The 14550-nt window shown below is 44.3% G+C and overlaps 1 protein-coding gene across 1 annotated transcript in view; it reads left to right on the forward strand.

Moving 5' to 3' along the window:
* The first annotated feature begins 1730 nt into the window (after positions 1-1730).
* The window catches only part of LOC115164324 (polypeptide N-acetylgalactosaminyltransferase 9), a 90318-nt gene continuing 77498 nt past the window's right edge, over positions 1731-14550 (forward strand). Inside the window, exon 1 of the mRNA XM_029716693.1 lies at positions 1731-2929. Within this exon, the coding sequence (XP_029572553.1) occupies positions 2689-2929 (241 nt within the window). The 5' untranslated portion in view covers positions 1731-2688. The remainder of the gene's footprint in view (positions 2930-14550) is intronic.

A 14550-nucleotide genomic window follows, 5' to 3' on the forward strand; every position in this document is an offset into this window, starting at 1 on the left:
TTTTATCTATTTTTCACAGGTTTTTGCCTGCTATATGAGTTTTGTTATACTTACAGACACCATTCAAACTGTTTTAGAAAATTCAGAGTGTTTTCTATCCGAATGTGTTAATAATATGCATATCCTAGCTTCTGAGCTGGTGTAGGAGGCAGTTAAAAATGGGCACATATTTTTTCCAAAATTCTCAATACTGCCCCCGTGGCCCGTAGAGGTTAAACCTGTGTTTTCTGTTTGTCTGTGCCGGTTCGTCTTGTTTGTTCAAGTCAACCAGCGGTTTCTCAGCTCCTGTTTTTCCCCAGTTTCTCTCTTTTTCTCATCCTCCTGGTTTTGACCCTTGTCTGTCCTGACTCTTAGTCCGTCTGCATGACCACTCTGCCTCACCCCGAGCCTGCCTGCCGTCCTGTACCTTTGCCCCTACTCTGGATTATTGACCTCTGTCTGACCTAATCCTGGCCTGCCTACTTCAACACAGTCTGCACTTGGGCCTTACCTGAAACCTGATAGGTGAAGTTGATACACGTTTTTACGTCGTAGGCTACTTACACCTGTGATACCTGTTTGCATTTTGTGTAGCCTAACTACATTAAGATATCTCTAAAGAGGTTGACTTGAAATCAATCAGCAATCAATTAAGTCATATACCAACAATAATTGATAAACCATTTTCTGGCTGTTGTTCTGAAGGGGAGATGGAAAATGTATAGGTTATGGTATCTCAATCAACCTGACTATTTTGTGTGATTTATTCTGTTGGTATTAGGATAATACAATCAATCTTGCCAGGTCAAACGTGTTTTAATTCATTTGATATTAATTTGACCCTCTAGCATTGTCCTTACAGGGTTATTTTTTATAGCTTCCTGAGACCTAGCAAAAATAAGTTTGGGAATGATATATTTTTTATATCACAGAAGTCTTTGGGGTGAAAACAATATGTTTCAAAGACACTGTAGTGGCCATTAGGACTTGGTTGATATTAAATATGAAACATTTTACAATACAGTAAATGGTCACAGTAAGTAAAAAATATAGTTAAAATGTGTATGCAAAATGTATATGTAAAATGTATGCATATGTAGCAAAAAAGTAGTAATAAAAACTGAAAGATACTTGTCCTCCATGGGGGGGTTAATAATAGTGTATATATATATATATATATATATATATATATATATATATATATATATATATATAGTTAACGTATCCTAATGTACATTACAGATAACATGTATTAATAAGCTCTTATTTAGCTCTTATTTAATGTGAAACACACTATTACACTGCTCTGAAAACCCACCAAACTATTCCTGAGATATTTGCCTATTAGAAACAAGTGTGGTAATAGTTGTGATGCTAGCCGTTTTGAAGAACCAGGGAAAAAAATGTATCAAGGTGATAAAAGCCTCTCAAAGGTACAACACAGTGGCATGTAAAGGCCTTAGAGATATGGACCAAAAACTAATGTCCACTAGAAAGGACAAAAATTAGGAGCACATGTCCTCTGGAATGTGTTGGCTGACTGGACATAACTACAAATGCTGCAATGGGAAAAACAGTAGCTATGATACTTACAAGCTCATCAACTCGAGGTACAATAGTCAATACACATATTGGACATAGCCTAGGGTTGCAAAATATATTTTCTAATGACAGATTATTGTTATTAAGTGGCCGGATACAGTGCACCGTAAGAATTCCAAGAAAATAGATTTTTATATTCATGTTTATTTTATCCCTGAGACAGTTCGTGAATATTCATGACTGTGCCGCTAAACGTCACAACGCAGTAGCGCTTTCCCTGCGCTCTTCCTCTGAGAGACGTCTGAACGGAGAGAGGGTGGGATGCAAGACAGCATGCGAGAGCTGGCAACAGAGAATGGTTGGCTCGATCACCATGCAGAGAGGCAGTGCGAGCATCGGAACCGTTTGACAGCATTTGAGGACAAACCCGTTCTGAACTTTTGTCACCACCTCAACGTTCTATTGCGACCAATGATGGATTGATGGAAGAAACTCACTGCATAATTGAGGGAGGCATGTGCACATTTCGAGACACATCCGAATCTATTTCAGGATCAGGACGAATCCTGTGACCACAACGCCTTTGAGAGAGGAAATGTCAAAGCAGTGATATCGAATGCTGCTTCGCAAATACGGTATTATGCACTGTTATGGATGGACGAGCTGATGTTGTCCTTGTGACTGAGATTTGACGACTTTCCACATTACAGTGCACGTAGATATGTTTTTCTACAGTACATATGATCTCCTATTTAAGACTATGGTTTGTGTCTGACGTAATGTATTTATAGTGGACACCACAGAAGACATATTTCTCTCCACCAGCAGTGAGTCTGTAAAGGTATAGGGGTACTGCGTTGATCTAAAGAGAAAACATTGTTTTGTCCAGCATGCTTGTCAACCTTCAACTTCTTCAGTACAGCATCAGGATACACAGTCTGGGAGACCATAAGCTTGAACAGTAGTAGCCCCACACCAGCCCAAGACAAGCGTGCCGCCGGGATCTCAGTGGTGCTGAAAAGACAGCTCCTCGTTTCAGGACTCCCAAAGTTGACTTCCACTGAAAGCGTCTGCTTTTCACTGCTACAGAGCCGAGAGTTAGCTAAATACTCCAAATGGATTATTATTTGGCTTGACGGCGTAAGCCCGACTGTTCTCTTAGGTTACATGGCTGTGGCACGCAAAATAAAAACTTTGCTCACGGTTAACATTTTTGTTTTTGTGGGGATCATATTGTTCTCAGTGTACTGCAGAATACAAGACCGTTCTGAGGAACTCATTCAGATCGGCAGGATATCAGACCAGAGACTGAGAACCAGGAATGGAAAAGTGTCCAACTTAGTGGACAGGCAGTCTATACTTCAGAGGCTGGAGCGGCTCGAGGACGTTGTCTACAACCAATTAAACGGTATGGAGTATACTAAACAACATTCAGTATAGTCTTTACTCAATTATGAGATATTTTTTTAATTGTCAGTATTAATTGTGGAATCATATCTCTATAGTTATGTACATCCTGAGTTACTGTCATTTTACTACAGAGCAACTATAAACAGCCTATGTATGTTACATTGGACTTGATCAGACAATGGTCAATAAGATAATATGCAAATGGTATATCAGCCATTCAGATGGTGTCAGTCAGTATGGTACAGTTATTTTGTGCAGCGTGAGTCATCCTGTAATGGATGGTGGCTCTCCATGGTGTTGCCAACTAGTGAATATATTTTACTCAAGTAGAATCAATGCTACAGTTCGTAATATGTTCACTTAACTTGGCATGATCCCTATCAATAACTGAAATCAACGACCTCAGCCAATAGTTTTATATTATTCCCATAGGGGAAAACAACACTGCCTTTGGCTACTGAGTTCTGCTTTTCTCATTCCCTTGGCCCCAATACAATAATCTTGATAGGCTGTCTGAAATCTAAAATACATTCCAAAAAATGGTTCTTTATCAAATTAAAAAAACTGCTTTATTTCATTATGTTGGCATTAGTCATTGAAATGTATTGTAGGAGATTTGGTCTGCCTGGCGAAACAGCATCCTTTAAATCGTGTTCAAAACAACTCAGTGTGTTCCATGGTCCTACTCGCTCATGGAACATGAGAGCGCCATAGACTGAAAAGTCCGACATTTCATTTGAGATGTCCTTTTAACCCTTGTAGAGAATATTGAGTATGCATCACCATGTAGCATTTTATACAGTCAATTCCCCAAATGCAGTAAGAATCAGCCATATGTTATCAATAGTATATACAAATCCTATGATAAGCAGCCTGTGCCATTATTGATTTGTTTGAAGTAGCGAATCATTCCCTCAATCTCCCTATTCAGTCGACGTCAACAAAACTCAGCTTCAAGGTGAAAATGTTAACATAAAATAATTTCCATAGAGGCAGGCTCTTAAAAGACAAGTTGTGTACTCACTGTATCAAATCACCAGAGTGGTATTTGGCCTTGGTGCCCAGCAAAAGGCCTATTAATGCTGGAACTATAGTATTATGAACAGGATTTTGGTGAAAGTGTTTGTGAAGTCAGTTTATTCCCTTTCTCAAAAGTTGTCAAGGCCTTTGGAGCAAAGCCAGGAGGCACTGCCTCACCAAATATATGGTGCCTCCTCTCATTCAGGGGGCTTTATCTAGTGTAAGGGGCCGGGGAGCCACCATGTATTTAGGGCAGCAGGTAGCCTAGCAGATAAAGCACTGGGCCAGTAACCAAAAGGTTGCTGGTTCGAATACCTGAGCCGACAAAGTGAAAACTCTGCCGATGTGCCCTTGAGCAAGGCACTTAAGCTTAATTTGCTCCAGAGGCGCTGAACTACTATGGCTAACTGTAAAAATAACATTTCACTGCACCTATCTGGTGTGTGACAATAAAAACATTGTTATTCCCAAACATTTTTTTAACCTGCACCTATCTGGACATTTCACTGAACCTATCTGGTGTGTGACAATAAAAACATTGTTATTTAAAACATTTTTTTAATGTATTTTCCCTGAAGTGTACAGAGTCAGACACAGTCTGGTAGAATCCTTCCTTCCTGTCACCAACCCCTCCATGTTTAGCATCCAACTATTTATTGACACACTTAATCATACATTTATATCCCGATTTATTACCCGATATGTAAATGGAGCACAGACCACTAATTGTATTCTATTGCAATTGGGATTGGCTGTACAGAGTGAGAACCTTGCGTGCCAATAACTATTACCATGTCCAGCAGCGATTTGAAGTAATTGCCCATTTTTCAGTTGTTTATTGTCCAACAGTGACATGCCAATGGATTAAGACAAGGCCCAATTAGATTTAGAGGACATTTAAAATGCCCAATCTTCTTCTATTACATGGCTTTGCAAAGTGATGCAGCTCCTGTGCATTGTGCAAGAATTTGTTCCAGTACTGCTCAGTCAGTGATTTGGACAATGTGCCCTCATTTTGTATTTAACTCTGTGTGATATTGGTTAATGTGTGGGTTTAAATATTCCATAGATTTGTGAACCAGTCAGTTTGGTTGCAAAGGCCGCTTCACTGGCATCCCAATTGGCACTCTACTTCCTATAGTTGGCACCCTACTTCCTATACTTCCTATAGTGCACTACTTTTGACAAGGACCCATAGGGCAAGTAGTAGTGCACTATACAGGATAGGGCATAGGGTGACATTTGGGATGCAACCACTGTATCTAATATTATCTAATGTCATCTAACACTATCTAATATTTCAATGAGGTCATTCCTCACCAAAACAACAGTGAAGTGCGTTATCAGCAACTCTTTCAGTATGGAAATAACTGACAAGAGGGTTATCAGAATCTCTCCTCTGCTGAAGAGGCACTATCCTCTGCTGGATAAGCGTCTATCTGGGTTTAAGCTTCTGGTTAACAGGCTTATAGGACAGTGTTGTGACCTAAACAGTGCACACAAAATGCCAAATCTCTACTTACTATCAGTGCAACTTTAGATTAACAGATAGATCCTCTCTGATCGGTGTATTCATGTTTTGGGCCAGAAGTATATTTGTTTATCAATAATCATCAATAAATACAGTGCCTTTGGAAAGTATTCAGACCCTTTGACCTTTTCCACATTTTGTTATGTTACAGCCTTATTCTAAAATTGATTAAATAGTTTTTTTCCCTCATCAATCTACACCCAATACCCCAGAATGACAAAGCAAATAACAGGTTTTTATAAATGTTTGCAAAGGTATACAAAAAAAAAATATATCACATTTACATACTGCAAGGATTCAGACCCTTTATTCAGTACTTTGTTGAAGCACCTTTGGCAGCGATTATAGCCTCGAGTCTTCTTGGGTAGGACGCTACAAGCTTGGCACACCTGTATTTGGGGAGTTTCACCCATTGCTCTCTGCAGATCCTCTCAAGCTCTGTCAGGTTGGATGGTGAGTGTTGCTGCACAGCTATTTTAGTTTCAACATCAGTTGCATTCAGATGTCACAGCCTCCAACCCAATGCTGTCCTAAAACAGACAGGCTGAGCTGAGCAGGGCTGAATGTTTGTCATCAGTGATGCAGGTCACTCCTTGTTTCATCCTGTGTTAGTGGAGGTGATGAGATGGCATGGACGTTCTATCTGCAGCACTAGATATGACTCATATCTATAATGCCCAATTGAAGAGTTTCATTTCAAAACGCTATATATACATTTTCTGAAACATTGGTAACTTAGATTTAGGTTTTACACAGTCAAATGTATCAAATAACTATATTACTAATTAAGAAATTTACAAATGATACATTTATGACGTCAATATTAAAAAACTTCAATACAGTAAAATGAGATCTGTATGTAAAACATTTACATTTGACATTTTAGTCACTTAGCAGATGCTCTTATCCAGAGCGACTTACAATAAGTGCATTCATTTTAAGATAGCTAGGTGAGACAGTCAAATATACAGGATACGGACATTCCATTTCAACTGAACAATGCATATATACTGTTTTGCAAAAAAATCGATTAATAAAAAAATCGGAGAACTGTATTATTTTACACCCCCATGAAAGTACCAATATGCAATCATTTCTAATGAAAAATCACAAATGTGAAAAATTGGTGGATATAGCATTTGGGAAATAAACCCTTCGATTATGCTGCAGAGTGTCACGACTTCCGCCGAAGTCAGTTCCTCTCCTTGTTCGGGCGGCGCTCGGCGGTCGACATCGCCGGTCTTCTAGCCATCGCCGATCCACTTTTCATTTTCCATTTGTTTTGTTTCCCACACACCTAGTTTTCATTTCCCAATTACTGGTCATGTATTTAACCCTCTGTTTCCCCCATGTCTTTGTGTGTGATTGTTTATTGTTCAGGTCGGTATGTTTCCGGCTGTTTTTTTCGGGTGCTGTTTTCACCCGTGTTTTGTGGCAACTGTTATTGTTCGCACATTGGTATTGTTACTTGTGCTATTTCTTAAGTAAAGTGCATTGTTCACTCATCTCTGCTCTACTGCGCCTGACTTCATGCACCAACTACACCCACCGCCAGACAGAATCACACACCAAGAAACGTCATGGAGTCAGCAAGAGCAGGTACCCCTGTTATTGGGGTCGAGGAGCGCGTCCAGGAGCAAGCGGCGATGCTCCATCATCTCGGCGCCACCATGGACCGCGTCCTACAGACTATGGATCGCTGAGAGAAAGGGAGAGAAAGGGAGGTCCTCCACCGCCTCCGCCAGCTCAACCAAGGTCTCCACTACTCGCCCCTCTTTCACCCAGTCCCAGTGGGATTCATCTTGCCCTCCCTCGGGAGTATGATGGGACGGCTGCACAATGTCAGGGTTTCCTATTACAGCTGGAGCTCTACCTAGCAACCGTCCACCCGGCGCCTTCGGACCGAGAGAGGGTGTCCGCCCTCGCCTCAGGGAGAGCCCTGGAGTGGGCCAACGCCATGTGGGGAGAAGGATATGCGGCGCTGGACCACTTTGGAGATTTCACCCGCCGCTTCCGGGCAGTCTTCGACCACCCGCCTGAGCGGCGGATGAACGTCTCGTAAATCTAAGGAAGGGGACGAGGAGCGCCCAGGAGGTCGCTCTGGACTTCAGGACCCTGGCCGCTGGCGTGGGATGGGATGGAACGACAGGGCCCTGATCGACCACTATCGTTGCAGTTTGCGCGAGGACGTCCGTCGGGAGTTGGTTGCAGGGACACCACCCTCACTTTCGACCAGCTGGTGGACCTGTCCATTCGGTTGGATAACCTGCTGGCTACCCGCGGACATCCAGATCAGGGTCTGTCGGTTCCATCCCCGAGCACCACCTCTCCAACGCCCATGGAGCTGGGTGGTGCTGCGCTTAGGAAGACCGGAGGAGGTTCCGTTTCATGCACCATCTGTGGCCGCAGAGGGCACACTGCCGGTCGGTGCTGGGGAGGTTCCTCTGGGAGTCGAGGCAGCAGGCATGGCACTCTCGCGTCACCCCAGGTGAGCCAGCACCATGCTCACCCAGAGCTCTCTGTTGCCCACATGTTTTTGAACATTACTTTTCCTGAGTTTTCCCCGCATTTCCAGTATAAGGCACTCGTCGATTCAGGCGCAGCTGGGAATTTCATTGACAGATCATTTGCCCATAAATTAGGGATCCCCATTGTTCCAGTGGATATGCCCTTCCCAGTTCACGCCCTAGACAGTCGACCATTAGGGTCTGGGTTGATTAGGGAGGTCACCGCGCCCCTGGGCATGGTGACGCAGGAGGGTCATAAGGAGACAATCAGTCTCTTCCTTATTGATTCTCCTGCGTTTCCCATGGTGCTAGGGGGGTCCTGTACGTTTGCAGTGGTCGGCTAAGGCGGACAGGGCTTTTGGTCACCTAAGGGCTCTGTTTACCTCGGCTCCCGTGCTGGCCCATCCGGATCCTTCTTTGGCGTTCATAGTGGAGGTGGACGCGTCCGAGGCTGGGATAGGAGCCGTGCTCTCTCAGTGCTCGGGCACGCCACCGAAGCTCCGCCCCTGTACTTTCTTCTCGAAGAAGCTCAGCCCGGCGGAGCGGAACTATGATGTGGGGGACCGGGAGTTGTTGGCTGTGGTGAAAGCCTTGAAGGCGTGGAGACATTGGCTTGAGGGGGCTAAACACCCTTTTCTCATCTGGACTGACCACCGCAACCTGGAGTACATCCGGGCAGCGAGGAGACTGAATCCTCGTCAGGCAAGGTGGGCCATGTTTTTTACCCATTTTGTGTTTACCCTGTCCTACAGACCAGGTTCCCAAAATGTGAAGGCAGACGCACTGTTCCGGCTGTATGACACAGAGGAGCGGCTCATGGATCATACTCCCATACTCCCGGTCTCCTGCCTGGTAGTGCTGGTCGTGTGGGAGCTGGACGCGGACATTGAGCAGGCGTTACGTACAGAGCCCGCTCCCCTCCAGTGTCCAGCTGGGCGTCAGTATGTTCCGTCTGCTGTCCGCGACCGGCTGATCTATTGGGCCCACACGTCACCCTCCTCTGGTCATCCTGGTATCGGTCGGACGGTGCTCTGTCTTAGTGGGAAGTACTGGTGGCCCACTTTGGCTAAGGACGTGAGGGTTCAGTGCAAGGCTCTTAGGCACCTGCCCAGAGGTAAGTTACAACCCTTACCCATTCCACAACGGCTGTGGTCGCACCTGTCGGTGGATTTCCTGACCGATCTTCCTCCCTCACAGGGTAACACCACGATCCTGGTCGTTGTGGATTGTTTTTCTAGGTCCTGTCATCTCCTCCCTTTGTCCGGTCTCCCTACGGCCCTACAGACTGCGGAGGCCTTGTTTACACACGTCTTCCGGCACTACGGGGTGCCTGAGGATATAGTGTCTGATTGGGGTCCCAGTTCACGTCGAGGGTCTGCAGGGCGTTCATGAAACGTCTGGGGGTCTCGGTCAGCCTTACCTCGGGTTTTCACCCCGAGAGTAACGGGCAGGGGGAGAGAGTGAACCAGGATGTGGGTAGGTTTCTGAAGTCTCATTGCCAGGACCAGCTGGGGGAGTGGGCGGCGTTCGTGCACGGGGCAGAGATGGCCCAGAACTCGCTCCGCCACTCCTCTACTAACCTCTCCCCCTTCCAGTGCGTACTGGGGTACCAGCTGGTTCTGGCGCCTTGGCATCAGAGCCAGATCGAGGCTCCTGCGGTGGACGACTGGTTCAGGCGCGCAGAGGAGACATGGGACGCCGCTCATGTTCACCTTTAGCGGGCCGTGATGCGCCAGAAATCCAGCGCAAACCGTCACCGCAGTGAGGCCCCGGTGTTCGCACCTGGAACCTGCCCCTCCGCCTGCCCTGCCAGAAGCTGGGTCCACGGTTTGTGGGGCCATTTAAAGTCCTGAGGAGACTGAACGAGGTATGCTACAGGTTACAGCTTCCCCCCGATTACCGTATTAACCCCTCGTTCCATGTGTCTCTCCTCAGGCCGGTGGTGGCTGGTCCGCTCCAGGAGTCTGAGGTGCGGGAGGTTCCTCCGCCCCCTCTGGACATCGAGGGGGCCCCGGCGTATTCATTTCGATCTATACTGGACTCGTTCCGGTGGAGGACGTGTTGGACCCTTCAATGCTGTGGGAGTTCTACCGTCTCTGTCCGGATCGCCCTGCGCCTCGCCCGGGTCATCCCCGAGGCCGGCGTCAGCGCGCTGCTGGAGCCGCGCGTCAAGGGGGGGTACTGTCATGACTTCCGCCGAAGTCGGTTCCTCTCCTTGTTTGGGCGGCGCTCGGCGGTCGACGTCGCCGGTCTTCTAGCCATCGCCAATTCACTTTTCATTTTCCATTTGTTTTGTCTTTGTTTCCCACACACCTAGTTTTCATTTCCCAATTACTGGTCATGTATTTAACCCTCTGTTTCCCCCATGTCTTTGTGTGTGATTGTTTATTGTTCAGGTCGGTACGTTTCCGGCTGGTTTTTTCCGGGTGCTGTTTTCACCCGTGTTTTGTGGCAACCGTTATTGTTCGCACATTGGTATTGTTACTTGTGCTATTTCTTAAGTAAAGTGCATTGTTCACTCATCTCTGCTCTCCTGCGCCTGACTTCATGCACCAGCTACACCCACCGCCTGACAGAGAGCAATTTTGTTAATAAAGCCTGGAGAGTGAGAAATCCTGACAAGGAATTAGAAATGTAATTTTGTCTCATCTCCCATACCCCATACCTTAATAGTATTCATCAGTAATTCTACAGTATATTGGAGAGCCAACAGACAACTCCCCAGCAGATTGGAGTGGGGGAATGGAGCCTGTGAAGGAATTAAATATATTTTCCAGTAATGATATGTAGATATGGAATCATCTACCAAACATTTTCAGTAACAGATGATAATCATTTCATCAGTTCCAGTCTTTAGGAATCTGAATCTCTGTAATGAATTCACCGCCTCTTCTGACAATCTGCATTCTATCTACAGGATAATGACACTTTGGGAAGAGCGAGAGATTTCATATGGTGGTTATTTTGAAACTTTAATTTAATGATTCCCTACAGTCCTGATATGAATGTGTCCTTGCCCTCCTAAATGAGAGGTTAGATCCGTGTGAAAATATTTCCTTTTCATTAGGAAACTGGCGTATTACATGATTTATAGACAGATATACTGTACTAGATTATAAAGTATTTTTGCCTTATAATTGCTAAATGGTGCTATTGTGCACTTCTTCTTTTGAAACAGTTCTTTCCACTTTCAGACCTTTGCATGTGTTGCCATGCAAGCTTAAATTGTTGTGATGGCACATTGGGTCTCTAGATATCCTTCTGATCATTTCCAAATACGAGTCACTATGACCCATTGGTTTGCATTTTTTGAAAAGAGCAGAAAATCAAGACTTTATGCGTAATGCCTTTCCCGTGTTTTATGGATCGCCCACATTGTAGCTTTTAAAACCAACCACAGGGAGTTATTTTCCTCTTCTTGAACAACAGATCACTCGACCACATCCAAGACATCAATATTTATAACATCTCAGCTTCACTTTTGACATGCATAACTCCACTTTTCCTTTAAATCATTCACAAAATGGGGATGTCTTTTAGTTTGACATCTATCGAAAAAGCCGAAGTTAGACACTTTTTTAAGGTTATTGCATAATTTATCACTGTAATGACTTTAATGTATCATGTTGCGGGCGCCTCTGTAGAAATGGATTCTGAGGTGAGCGACTGAACATCAAGATAGATATGCACTTGGACATAGGGCACCTAGATTGATGTTTGATCGTAGTCAGTCTTTCTCGTCCTCATATCTGCACAGACACATCTGTCCATCTGAGTGCATAGGAACAGTACATCATCCTCCTCTGAGTCCCAAATGGCACCCTATTCCCTATATAGTGCATTACTTTTGAACAGGGCCCATAAAGCTCTGGTCAAAATTAGTGCACTATGTAGTGAACTAGGCTGTCATTTTGAATGCAAACCTTTATCTCCCAATAGCGTGCTGCAAACCTCGTAATACAGGGAATAGCACCTGTGTGTTTACGGTGGAACAACCAGATGTTTCCCTGTAATTACCTCATTGTGGGATAATTAAGGTGTTTTGCTAATGTGTAGTTTGAAGAATGAAACTAGAGGAAGTAGAGGATATTGGGTTGAGGATGTGTCAGTGATACAACATGAATCATCACAATAGGACAGGATTACACACGTCTGTAGATATGCTTGTGTTTACGCTAAAAAGCTTGAAGCTCTTTTTGGTGGCTTTGCCATAGTGAATAAGCAATGTACAGTTTTACCCCAGACACGAAAAGTCCTTTAAAAGTGCCCTATAAGTCAATCTAATAAACCTGTCGTAAGTGTCCTGGAAAAATCTTGTATACTTGATTCCCCTACCCTTCCTTCCCAGATTTATTCTACTTCATAGTCACAGAACTACATCATGGTAGGCATATTGTCTGCCTTGACTGAACAAATGAATGTTTCTGCACATTGTATACAGGTCCAACCCAATGGTACAAGCACAGTGCTGAAACACTGTGGTCAACAGTACAGTAACACGATTAGTCATAGAGGTGCACTGACATTCAGAGTTCTGGCCAAACACTGTGGTAGCTGGAGCATATGCCATTGTCGTTTTCCCCAGTAGTTTGCCCAACCTGAGTCACAATAATCTTTACTCTGAATGAGAGTCCAATATATTTCAGTGATGAATCGCACAAGCATATTACTGTTGTATTTTGTTGCCTTGTCTGGGACGTCTCTCATTGTTGTAGATAATGAGTCAACCTACTCATGGGTTTTAGTGAATGCAATCATTCGATGTTTGATTGTGTCTGGTATGTGAATTATATTGAATGGCTTGAGGCTAGTCTAATTCAATATCTCAAGTAGCTTTACACACTTAGCAATATCTACTGTACCAATTCAGAGTGGTTTGTAATAAAACCCAATTTAATTTATACATCCTTTTAGCGGACTTGTCGGTTTTCATCCAAAGCTTAACCCCTCTATTTGCACTAATACGTTGTGGCATTGTAAGGATTCCTTGCTTTGCTCCAATCAACAGAATATTCAGCCTCAAGAGAAAAAAACATGAAAAGATGAATCAGCAGCAGAGTGAGAAATTGTAGCTACAACAAATTGTTCTCTGAGGTATTATCAAAGCCCAATTGTTTTGGCAGCAGCACAACAAATGCAGCTCCAAACCAATCACCACCAAATCCCTGAGCTGGTTCTGTTTGCTGTTGCTGCTCAATAATGCGTAAAAACAACACAGGGTAAAACCAGTACTCTGGACCACACTCACATGATAAGCAGTGTTGTAGTGGTAAAAAAAATAGGAAGGTAAACTCTGATCCTCAGTCATGGTGAAAAAAGTAACGTTCCCTATACTTACAATGGATTTTTCTGCAAGGTGGGTAAACTGTCGCGCAAAATATAAAAAGGTGGGTAAACTGTATTTACCCTCCACTACATCACTGATGATGAGTAACATTGCTTTAGACGTAGAGTTGCATTGGCTTCCTGGACCACTGACTAAGCTTTAGCTTAGCGGGCTAATGTGCTCTTCTGACGTGTAAGAGACCAGGGTTCAAACCATGTCAGTCGCCCGTGGCCTATGTTAAAATACCTCTCTCCACTCTGTCAGGCAGCAGCAAATGGCAGACAGACTTCCTGGCTCAATGTGCATCCGCTCATCCTCTAATGGAATTTTCTTCAACCAGCAAGAAGAAGCGGCGAGTGACGGGAGCAAAATAACAAGGACTGCGGAAAACAAAACTGCGGGGATGTTAGGCTGTTTCCGAGTCTCACGCAGAGAGGCACTCCATATTTTACTTTCAGTTGCTTCTTAGATTGCCTCAGTGTTATGAGAGCAGCGATTGGGATTCAGACTGGGTTCATACCGCTACTGAACCCCACTCAGGGTGTCAGATGACACCACTGCGTTTCCACTGATGTGATCCCTCTCGTGAAAGGTGACAGCTTGCAACCGCCAACCGTTCAGCTCCAATGGCAAATCTCCCAGAACCTCAAAGCTCTCATCCCCAAAATGTTTTCTTTGCAATGGCTTGTGGAGAAGATCTTCATTAGTATGGCCTGTTTACTTGCTGTTTCTGTCCATCTGTTGAGAAGAGGCAACATGGTTTACCTGTGGAGATCACACTGGAAGTATGACACACAGATACAATTAAGCCCCTACAATGTCACTGTGCCGCAGGGTTTAGAATATCCAAACCAGAAACGCTATGAGACTTCATACCTACAGTCGTGGCCAAAAGTTTTGAGAATGACACAAATATTAATTTTCACAAAGTCTGCTGCCTCAGTGTCTTTAGATATTTTTGTCAGATGTTACTATGGAATACTGAAGTATAATTACAAGCATTTCATAAGTGTCAAAGGCTTTTATTGACAATTACATGAAGTTGATGCAAAGAGTCAATATTTGCAGTGTTGACCCTTCTTTTTCAAGACCTCTGCAATCCGCCCTGGCATGCTGTCAATTAACTTCTGGGCCACATCCTGACTGATGGCAGCCCATTCTTGCATAATCAATGCATGGAGTTTGTCAGAATTTGTGGGTTTTTGTTTGTCCACCCGCCTCTTGAGGATTGACCA

This window comes from Salmo trutta, chromosome 27, assembly GCF_901001165.1.
Source record: "Salmo trutta chromosome 27, fSalTru1.1, whole genome shotgun sequence".
In the NCBI taxonomy this organism is placed as follows: Eukaryota; Metazoa; Chordata; class Actinopteri; order Salmoniformes; family Salmonidae; genus Salmo; species Salmo trutta.